The following is an 11,481-nucleotide window of genomic DNA, read 5'->3' on the forward strand; positions in this document are numbered from 1 at the left end:
TTTTAAACTTCTATAATTATATTTAGATAATGATACAATCAAGACAACAAGCTTTTCTTATATAAAATTGCATTTATCAATACTTACAGAGATTGACACAACTGATAAACGGTTTTATCAGTTATACTTAAAAAATATATGTATATACAAAATATACAACATTTATAAGTATTGGTAATATATTTAAAAGTATACAATATTTCAATATGTATTACAACTATGTTATCCCTGCTATTTCCCATTATTGTATTTACAAAATGAATAAGCTTAAAGTATATATAAATTTTATTACATGTATCATATATATGTACACAATATCACAGATATCAAATAAAAGTACATTGAAAAATTCTTAAAACGTCATTTTCACATGTAGAAATATACATTAAAATCTGGGACCAAAATCTGTCACTATGACATATTTCATTAGCATGATAATATCTGCATAAACTATATGGCACCAACTACTTTCTGTAGTAATATACAAACTTCATAACATGAAGCACATTGTGATGGTGCATCCATTCATATAATTCAAGATACTTTATCTATATGTTAAATTGTAAATTGCCATTCAGTGATCATCCATGTGTTGTATTTTGTCCCTACAACAATTTCAAAAGTCATTGTGAAAGGTTTGTACAGTAAACTTATATCAAACATTTCAATTTTCTGTGGTACACATTTCACTGTTGTTTGGATAGATTTCTTTAGCTAAAATTTGGACCTTTAGGGAAAAATGCAATTCAAAAGATAATTTAACAAGGCACTGATACACACAATGTCAGAAATAGATCTATACGCTGTACACAAATCAGCTACATTGTGTATGGGTTTACTCCATTACTACATTGTACTTTTGACAGTATTTTTTACCTGAATCACTGTTTTGGTACATTCAGATTTGTGAATGTACAGGCTAAACGACTGATTCCTCGAGATGCACTTCTTGGCCTAGTGTCTTGAAGTTCCTGTCTGTCTGAAGCTGTTGCATCTGTGTTGTCCTTCACAAAGCTAGACTGTACAGTATTGCTGGCACCTGTGTCTAACATCTGTGTTACTGCAGTTGGTGCAGATTTTGTAGGGGTGGAATGTACAATATCACTAGGATCTGCGTCTGACATCTGTAGCATTGCAGTTGATGCAGATTTTGCAGGTGTAGATTGTAAACTATTGCTAGCACATGTGTCTAATATTTGTGTCATTGCAGTTGGCCTATGTTTTGCAGGGGTGGAATGTACAATATCACTAGGATCTGTGTCTAACACCTGTGTCATTTCAGGTGACGTAGGCTTTGCAGGTGTAGATTGCACACTACCACTAGGATCTGTGTTTAACATTTGTGTCATTGCAGTTGAAATAGGTTTTGCAGTGGTAGATTGTACCCTATCACGAGCACTTGTATCTAACATCTGTGGCATTGCAGTTGAAGTAGATTTTGCAGGTGTAGATTGTTCACTGTCACCAGTATCTAACACCTGAGACATTGCAGCTGATGCAGGTTTTGCAGACTGTGCACTAACCATGTCTAACCTGAGAGTCTTTGGAACTGATTTACATGGATGTTTGGTAGGAGTTTCCTGGCTTTCAGTTTTAATAAGGTGAGTAAGTCTTTCAACCTCATCAGGAGGATCTGTTGTCACCCTGTCTGATGGCATTGGATCAGTGTCCTGAGCAGCCAGTAGGGGATTGGCATTGGCTGGAAGATCTGTGAAGATTCAAAATTCATCAATTGGATTTGATATAAAACTTACTAAGATTGCAGTTTATACTATATAACAGTGTCAGATGAATTGGAACCTGAACTAAAGTAAAAACTATAAAAGTCATTTAGAATAGAAAAAAATAAAAGGCATTACATGACATTTCCCTTGTTAGAGTAACATGATGATTATATTTCAACCAAACAACAGGTAAAGGTTGAAATATCTTGCTTTTCCTGATGTTTCCTGCTCTGTCAAAGCTCCAATTTGACTCATCACTCATTGACTCAAAGATATGAATAACTGTAACACAACTGTCAGTAAGGAATCAGTGTTGTACAACACTATTTCAGTACTGTATGTTTGCTCAGAGTACTTACCCCAGTTTGCCATGGGCATATCCGGCCCCAGCCCCAGACTGTCTGTCCCCACCTCCCCCTGCCCCCAGGTCCCGTACATGTCCACACTCTGGGACAGCTCGTTGGTGGGGACAAAACTGGGCATCTTCACCAGCGGTCGGGCCTGGTCCGTACCACTCTGGGAGGACATCACCACATCCTCTTCAACCTGGCAGGACCCAACAGGGGTGGTGGGAGCAACTGCTGGGGAACAGAGGTTTCATTTATCATCAGAAAACATGATCAAAAAAGAATCAAGTCATGTTTCTTATACCAGCTTACTGTACATGAGATATTTGAACAACCAGGTACATGCAGTGTGACATTGGAACAAAAAATCGTATGCCAGACAAAAATATTTGGATGTTGACATTTTGAATTGTAGCGTCAAATGGCTATGTGTTCATGCTTTATCTTCCAGTCAAATAACAAAGTACAGTTTCACAACCCACTGACCCCACTGCCTCAGGAAGACAATGGGACTACCTTAAAAGTTTACCTTTTCTTTTTACATTGTCTTGTCATTGTGTTTATGCTTTGCAGTTTGCATCAATAACAGGTAAAATGTAAAGATCCTGATAAACCACCAGAAATGATAAATTTGACTAAGTCACCTGTTTCATCTTCCATCTCCAGTTCCTGTAAAAGTCTCCTCATCTTGTCCAAGTCCCTGGGATCGGACACTTCTGTACTGGCTTTGGTGGACTGTGCACTGTCTGGCGGGAGGGCTGGGGTAAGGGCACGAGCAGGGGGAGGGGGGACACCAGGTGGGGGTAGGGGTACACTTGAAGAAGAAGGGGGGGCACCAAGACATGAAGCTACAGAAGCCTTAAGACTGCTGGGCTGTAGACTACTGAAGGGGACATTGTCTTGGGCAGGTTGATCAGAGACTGTAAAAAAATTAATTTCAAGCAGATTGTCAGGTATTACTAGTAGCTTGCTTAACAATTCATATTAGTTAAGCTTTCACAGTAATCAAAAGGTGATGAAATGTGAAACACATGCTACATGGCTGCAAAATATAATACAGAATACAAGATGACAAAAACAACTCATTTGAACATAAAATCAGCACCAAGGACAGACCAAACAAGGTACAGGGAAAAAGTTTTTAATCTTCTCAGGCCACTTGTAACGGAGAGGATGAAGGGGTAATGAACAGTATGAATGCATTTCTCATCCACGTATGTTCTTTAGATGAATATGTTAAAAATTCATAATTCAAAACTTGACCACTCTCTGGCAACACGCGAAGGACCACCATGAGTTGGAGCACGTGAAAAAAGTGCCATGGTAGGGTGCCCCCTATTTACATAATCCATCGACCAAACCTCTAGAATACATTGTCTTAGGCATCCCTACCTAGCTTGTGAGCATCCCATGCCAGGTCCAGTATATCCTGAGCCTGTGGACGTTCTTTCCGACACTGTGTGAAACACTGGTGCAGGAGATCTCTGAGTGACCCGTGGGTGGTGTGGGGGATGTCATCCAGGATTCTCTCAGGGTACGCTCCAATCTGAGACAATGGGAAGATAGAGTTAAGCCATATAAGAAATAAAAGCAAAATCCTCACCCCCAAAAGACAAGGAAGATAACCTAGAAGCAACTGTAACATTTACAGCATGCTATACATTTGCAAAATTACATACATGTGTGTGATACTATGTAAAGGGCTCGCTGCATTGTGGAAAAGTATTAGCCTCCACCAGTCCTTCCTACAGGGGAGCGGGGATCATAAAATTTGGCAAAAAAAATCAGAAAATTGGTCAGGGGAATCAGTTTACGCTAAGATTCATGTTTCCCTTCTGGCGGAGCCAACCAACTCCTCTGTTAGCAAAACTCCCCTGGCAAATTATTCTCCAGATAATGGCCAGCATAGTTAGCCATCAAGAGACTAACAAAGTATAGGGAAAGCTAAAGTACTTGAGTAAGACTATAGCATCCAGTGATTTGACTGTGACGAGACGGTTCTAGAAGAGTTTGATTACAGCCACAATATGTCAATAAAACTGATACCAAAGAAATTGCATTTGTGTGGTCTGGAGTTAAATCTAAAATTAAAAGCACTAGTGGGAAATGTTTGCACTTATCCGGCTCTTTTCTGCATACCTGGTAGATAAGTTGAAAGCTGCGGACTGCATACTTCTGCCAGGGGTGCCTCCCCGTCAGCATGTGCAGAGTGGTACAGCCCAGGCTCCAGATGTCGGTGGTACAGTTGTGTTCATCGGCACGTGCCATCTCAGGGCTCATGTGAGTGGGGGTTCCCTACAATACAGTACATGTCAATCAACAAGTCCATAGGATACAAACCTCCATGAAGTACTTATAGGCTCGTTCTCATTTAAATGTCGAAATGCTGTCGCCTGACTTTGTGGCTTGATATGGAGAAAATTATAGACAACATCACTGGTTCCTTCATTTTTCCACAACCCCTGTAATGTTTTACAAAAGATGCACAACAACATTCGTATTGGTTGATGGCTTAGACGGTTATTATAGCCACGGATCGGATTTCACACCCTAAAAATGGCTGTCGCCTGAGAAGAAACGAGGAATTCAAATAGTAGCCCAAAATGTAACAATTCAGTTCCCAGAATAATTGCTCGGGAGGTGAAACCAGCTACCAAGGCCCTCTGCCCGATCACGTCAGATCGCTCCTGTCACTGATCTTGGAGGCTGTGTGAGGTGGTTTATGCCTGTCGCCAGATTCTGTAACAAACGTTACCACCACGAGTACGATGGTTGCCACGGTTTTATTATCCACGTATAAGACTAGAAATGACCACTTTTGTGACGCTGCACAGTTTTTCTGGCTTCCTAAAGAAACAAGAAAGGGGTGTTGACTGTTATTTGTATCCCACCTTGCTTAACAATATGTTGTACAGAAATGACTGTAACAAACGTTACCATTGTTCGATGCTATCTAAGCTTTCTATTTGACTTGGTGTAAAAAAACTACCCACTTTTCAAATGTCCCTTGGGACATCCACGTATACCTAAATGATGTAGTCAATAAGGTAAGTCCTTTCGAAGAAAACAGGGTAAAGTCTACTGTTGTAACAAACGTTACCGGTAACGTTTGTTACCTGCCCTGTAATGTAACGGCACTGAACTTTAATCCAACACATTCCAACAAATTCTAAACTGAACCATGAATAAACAAGCGGGCTTTAGCGCATTCTGGAAACTGTTTAGTGCATTGTTTACTATGTTTCCCCGGCCATTGCTACACACGCATTGGTCTGCCACTTTCTGTTGTGTCGCGAGAAAATAACATTTCAAAGACAGTGTAACTGATAGCAAGTCCTTTGGGATTCTATTCCCAGTGGAACTTTAATCCAACACAATAATATGACAAGGCTGTTTATCTATGGATTTCATATTTACAACGACAAATTAGTATCAATCGGCAGGCACTTACTCAAGGTTAAATTGGCAAATCGGCATGTCAGTAAACTGCTGATAGCAGCGATCAAAACACGGCCCGAAAATACATCGACCAGCGGCAAATCCGTTCTGCTGTTCCACTACACAGTTATGACGTTCTATGAAACTTTTCATCCGTTGTTTGGTCAGCAAATGGTGGCAAAATACGTTGTTTGTGAATGGTTCCCCAAAAATATCCCCGCAAAACACAGTACAAACTCCCTACAGCACGTCCCCCATGTGGGGCTGTAATAGTATCGCCAGTGAGATCCGTCCTACTGGCCTTTGGATGTGATCACTTTCAAAAATAGGGGTGAAGGGGCGTGCTGAAATATGATTCAAAATGGCGCGTGTTCGGATTTCCACTGAATTTGCGTAACAAAGCCTGGCCCTGTACTTTAAAGAGGGATACTTCAAGGCATGTTGGTTGTGTTGGATGGACAGTTTATTGATATTTCACTATATTTACTGTCATGATGATTGTGTAATGTGAGGACGAAGAGTAGGGTTGCTTGAAATTACAATCGCTGCCCTCTTCCCACGGCTTGATTAACAGCATGAAAACATACCAGAAGATTGATTAACTTGTCACTGCAACATGCGATCTTTGTGAGCTCAAACTTACAAGGTTTTAAGTCGTATACCTTACTGGTCTTGTAAAGCACTCAAAAGAATTTGCAAACCGGAGCTAGTTTTTGACTGACAGATGAGTTCTGAAAAGTGTTGGATTAAAGTTGCGTTGGATTAAAGTTCAGTGCCGTTATTACCAATGGGACCGAAAATAATAAGTTGCCATTTTTTGGCTATGCCATGGTTAAAAGAGGAATTTTCCTAAGCAACCAGGTAGTTTTCACTGAAAATAAAGCCGATTTATTTTTCGACCAAAAAAATGCCATTTTCGACATTTCAATGAGAACGAGTGTATAATGTTTGTTGCAAGGGCTAAGGTGTTTTGTACCCTCTTTACCAGAAATAAAAATTTCTTTAAAACTTTCCATTACAAGATAGAGCCTAACCTCTGATTGGAGAGTAGCTTATTAGTCCCTGCCAGTGAGAGCTTGACGTGTGTACAACACAAGGCAAGCAACAGCTGATATTATGAGCTGTGTCACACTACGTTCAAGATAGGGGTGTATAGTATATTGTATGTATAGATTTTTAAGTAGGCATTAACATAAAGCTGTCACATCACGTATAAAATTACCTTAGGTTTCACATGTATAAAAGAAGGCCTTAGCACAAAAATACAGAGACTGTACCTTAGGTTCCCTCTCCTCATCTTGGACCCACTTGTGGCCTCTAGGAATCCTCTTGGCCGACCCAAAGTCGATCAGTTTCACCTGCACCCTGTCTGGAACAGTCTCACTGACTCTGCACAACATGGCATTGGCAGCTAGGGGACAAAAAAACAGAACACTGAACATTTGGACACATATTCAGCACCAAGGACAGACCATACATGACAGTGTAACATATGGTGTTTGAAGTAGCTTGTGTTACACAATTCCTTGCAGTTAAGGGCTTATTGGGCCTCCTTTTACACCAGCAGACCATCCCTTAGTTCATTAGTGGACTGTCCCCTGACAATAAGATTGCCTACCCTTGACATCTCGGTGAACGATCCCCAGGTTGTGCAGATACACCAGCCCTTCTAACAGCTGTATGGTGATGAACAGTGCTGTAGGCTCTGCTAATCCATTATTGTCGTTTATCACCCTCTCTACTACTTCATCTGTGGAATAAATCACAGAGAAATGGTTAACTTTGAGGTAAACCAATCAAACACTATGATCTACATAAAGACAACTAAAATAAACTCTGACGAAATATAAAAATAATTAAAGCTCACTGAATATTTTGCCACCACTACTGCTATATTCAGGAAAACTGAATTGCAACTTTGAAGATATTGCATTGGCCAAAAGTCTTTAACAAATCAAGGTGCTGTGTACGCATTTATCCAAATAATTTTTTTGCCAATATAAACTGAAGAAGAACAAGAAATAGTCATGCCTTCAAGTACCAGAGTTTTTAAAAAAAGGATTGATGTGTTAAAAAATTCAATTTTTTCCAGAACTATCATAATGATAATCATAAATTCAAAGCTGGTGTGTTACACTGAAGCGAGGGAGGTACACCAGCTATACAAATACAGAAACAGACAGTGGTACAGAGGAGTACATGTCAGTGAAAGCAGACCTGAAGAATATTTCATCTCTGAAATTTGAAGACTTACCCCCCAGATACTCTGTGCAGATGTGCATGGTGTTGCTGTCCCTGACCACAGCCAGGAGTTTCACTACAGCAGAGTGGTCCAGCTGGGCCAGAATCTCCACCTCATCTGCCTCAAACTTACTCAGGTCCACCTAACAACAACATACAGAATGTTCCACATCAATTCAGTGAAAACTATATTTTTGCCGGAAAAGAATATAAAATTATTGAGCAAGGTTACAAGCAAATAGAAAGAAATGTAGGTTTTAAGAGACTCTGACTGTTTTAGATTTAATAGGCAATATAAAATAAAAACTGCAAATTGCATTATAGGTACATATTATACAACAGTACTAGTAATGGAAACACAGGTGGTTTTGTGTCACTGTGAACAGCAAAAATTTTTAAAAACGATATGGGTGAGGCCTGACATTATTGTTACAAACACAACAACTGCCTGTTAAGTACTGCTGACTCCAAAGTTATACAGTGTCCATAAACATGTTCTCTCACCTTCTTCACTGCAAAGTAGGGCTGAGGCTGTCCTAGATGTACTGTTCCAAACGTGCCCTGTCCAACGCGCCCTATGTCATCCCAGGTCCACGCAATGTTGTCCAGATAGAACCCGTCCCTTCCCTCCGGCACCCTGCCATCTTCTCTCAACTGTTCCCACATCTTACAGTAGTGTCTCACCTGGGATGGGCTGACAGTATGGATCTGTCTGTTTGGAGTCCTCTCTGATGATAAACTATCATCATGTACATCTCTCACATTGCTAACATGCAGGGATGTCGGTCGTTCAATGCCACTTGCTTCTTCCTCTCTGTCCTCCACATATACTACAGACCTGTCATCCAGTTCTCCTTCTGCATGCTCTGACAGCTGTGTGGCATTTTCCTTTGCCCTACGGAGACGGTCCATGTAAAGTCTTATCACTTCACTGTATTGGCTGCAAGATTGTGCAGCGTTCTTGTGGGCCCTGTCCATTAGCTGCATGACCAGGTTTTCAGGGTCCAAGCCGGAGTGGTGTTCCCCTCTCATTTGGCGCGCTGCGATCCTCTGTAGGGTTGTGGACACGTCCTGAAGGTTGCTGACCACAAGGGCGTGGTTTCTGTGATGTTGCTGTAACTCCCTCACTTTATCTTCTGCTTCCTTTAGCAACATAAGGTCATCGTCCTCCTGGTCAACGACCTCTTCATCTTCTGCGTAGTCTTTTCCCAGCTTCCCTGATGGGCCCTCTGCTCCAAAAACTGCAGTGTCATCATCAACGTCTTTTACTTTCTGCAACCCTTTTTCATCGTCTTGGTCAGCTTCAACCTCAGTGGAGTCTAAGTCAGCAACTTCTTGCTCCTCATAACTTTCACTTTGCTCAGATACATCCAAGTCGTCATCTAGGTTTGCAATGGCATTCAAGGATTCAGACATGTGGTCCTCTTCTCCTTCTACAGGTTCAGTGTCTTCTCCCTCCTCCATCTGTGGTCCATACATGGCTAAGTCATCCTTAACAAAGTCTTTGGCTGTTGCTAAGGCTGCACTGTTTTCTGTAGTGTCCAGCACAAGTACTGGGTACTTGACTATATCTCTACTTCCTTCCTTGGTCTCAGTGTTTTGCAGAGTCCTGGTATCCTTAGCTGTAGCTAAAGTCATTGTCTTGTCACTTTGGTCCATAGCTGAGACTGGGTATTCCTCTACACTGCAAATTTGTCCTGTTGTGTCCTTTTGTAGAGATGTACATGAAGTTGTGGCTATGTCTCCAGACATTTCTTTATTTTTGTCCATGTTTGTAGGCTGCAGTAGGCTGTCCCCGGCCCCGTCAGGAGGCTCTCTCTCCATCTCTGAGTCCATACAGAATTTTAGCAAATGGAAATCTGTGGCAACAAGACATAGAAAGGTGAGATGGTTAGCTGTGAACCATTCCAACAGCTAAACTGTACAGTTGATATTTCATGTGCTATGGGGTTCCTTCTTTCATGTTCTAAAATGGAGTGTTACTAGTAATAATCTGAAATCTGAATGTAAATAGCAAATTAGTAGCCAGAACTTCAATGCAGGTAACATGAGACATGCTAGTTATATAGGTACATGTACTTTTAAAAAAAGATAATATATATTATAATAGAACTGCCTGCATGGAACCAATTGGTTTAAACAACCAGAGGACAATTACACCTATTCTGTTTAGAAACAAGTGGTCCATACTTTTCTGTGTTCAAGATGTTATCAAGATGTATTGCTATCCTATAAAGACCCCTTACAAAATAACAGACAAGTGGTTAAAGCAGACACAGGCTTGAGAAGTCACAGGTTCAATTCCTGACAATCCTAGCAAGACAAGTACATCCTTAAGAAATGCACTTAAGACTTTTCTCACTCCATTCATGTGTAAAAATGGAAAAGATTATAATTAGGACAGATCCTTTGTTGAGTTAGCCACTAAGATTACTAACTCAGTAACTGCAAAACCACTTGAACAGACATAAAAAGTGGACACACGAATAACATGTAGTAATTGACAAACCTCCCTAGATGTTTGAACTGCCACAGAGTCATAACAAGTACACAAGCAGCGCCTATTTTGGTAAGTACGTGTCCTTCTACTAGGTAAACAAATTACTTCCTCATATGAATTCTACCAAGTTTCACTTTCTACTTCAAAGCTTTCTACTCAGACAAACTTAGTCTGGATTATTCACCTGTAACATACCTGTACAACGCCTGGGGCAATCCTTTCACTTTCTATAATCTATCTTTCCCTTCAGAAAAATGTTTTTTTTCTTCATAAAACTAACGTTTCTGTCCTTCCTTGGTAAACTTGACGAGGAACAAGATGGCGGTGTGAAATCCCCTAGAAAACACGTCAGTCACATGACCATGACGTTTGCACAATGTTTGGTACACCTTCTGTTGTCACCTGAGAGGTCAAAGGGCAACTAATAGGATTGGAGATCTTTCAAATTGGGTCACCTGTTGTTTACACCAGTCACACGATGCGCTGAGCTCACTCCAATCACTCAAAGGAAAGATAATGGCAGATAATGGCACTTTGGCAAATTTCTACTGGAGGATGATTTAGTTACATTGTCAAATCATATGGTTATGACGACACTGGTCAGCTCTAAACTATGTACATTGAAACTGCAAGCATTAGATGTGACAAGTCTATTCAACAAAAAAGCAGCAGCATCTGCTGCAGTATGTCAAACAATTATTAAGGATTAACGCTAAGTTAGAATTTGGAAAATCTCCTTAAATTTAAGGCTAAAATCACACCTCTTTGAGGGTTGGGGTTTTGTGCGCGTTAAAATTTGCGCGTTAAAACTTGCGCGTTAAAAACCTGCGCGTTAAAATATGCAAATTAGCTGATTCCCTGGGGATTTGAAAACTTTTTTGCAGTTTTAAACTTAAAAGCTTGAAGAAGATAACACAAAATGAAATTAAGTATCATATTGTTGCATTCTAGAGTACAAATATCCCTTTCCAGGACTTTTAAAGTGATTTTTAAACATTCAATTTCAACGCGCAACAAGGGTTGATATTTGCATGTGAAACAATCGGCTTGAGAAAAGATGAAATGAACCTTGTAGAATGGAAAAAGCCTCAAGCAGTTATATCTTATGATATAAAGCCTCATACTAGTAATTTTTCCATGTATTTGTGTCTAATTCAAGTGATTTTGAAATCTTCTGGATATGCAAATTAGCCTATTCCCTAGGGACCTAAAAATTAGGGGCTTTTCAAAC

The 11,481-nt window shown here is 40.3% G+C and overlaps 1 protein-coding gene across 2 annotated transcripts; it reads right to left on the reverse strand.

The window, feature by feature from the left end:
• Positions 1-308: 308 nt before the first annotated feature.
• Positions 309-10,618, reverse strand: LOC118412171 (serine/threonine-protein kinase ULK1-like). 2 transcript variants are annotated; one of them, XM_035814889.1, is made up of 10 exons: positions 10,446-10,618; positions 8,255-9,609; positions 7,764-7,893; positions 7,128-7,259; positions 6,787-6,920; positions 4,211-4,366; positions 3,464-3,617; positions 2,716-2,991; positions 2,084-2,302; positions 309-1,708 (listed from the first exon to the last, which is right to left on the reverse strand). In XM_035814889.1, exons 2-10 carry the CDS (start codon positions 9,584-9,586, stop codon positions 882-884), a joined length of 3,360 nt encoding a protein of 1,119 aa, XP_035670782.1. In that variant the 5' UTR covers positions 9,587-9,609; positions 10,446-10,618; the 3' UTR covers positions 309-881. The 2 variants fall into 2 exon arrangements, with proteins under 2 accessions (XP_035670782.1, XP_035670781.1); XM_035814888.1 differs by having other exon boundaries at positions 2,084-2,305.
• Positions 10,619-11,481: the final 863 nt, after the last annotated feature.

Source organism: Branchiostoma floridae, chromosome 3, assembly GCF_000003815.2.
Source record: "Branchiostoma floridae strain S238N-H82 chromosome 3, Bfl_VNyyK, whole genome shotgun sequence".
In the NCBI taxonomy this organism is placed as follows: domain Eukaryota; kingdom Metazoa; phylum Chordata; class Leptocardii; order Amphioxiformes; family Branchiostomatidae; genus Branchiostoma; species Branchiostoma floridae.

Excerpts from the sequence above, each read along its gene's own strand:
- LOC118412171 (XM_035814888.1), bottom strand. The coding sequence starts at position 9,586 with ATGGACTCAGAGATGGAGAGAGAGCCTCCTGACGGGGCCGGGGACAGC. Across the intron at positions 4,367-6,786 it reads ATGAGGAGAGGGAACCTAAG|GGAACCCCCACTCACATGAG; the intron begins GTACAGTCTCTG and ends ACTGTATTGTAG. Across the intron at positions 2,306-2,715 it reads GGAGATGGAAGATGAAACAG|CAGTTGCTCCCACCACCCCT; the intron begins GTGACTTAGTCA and ends TCTGTTCCCCAG.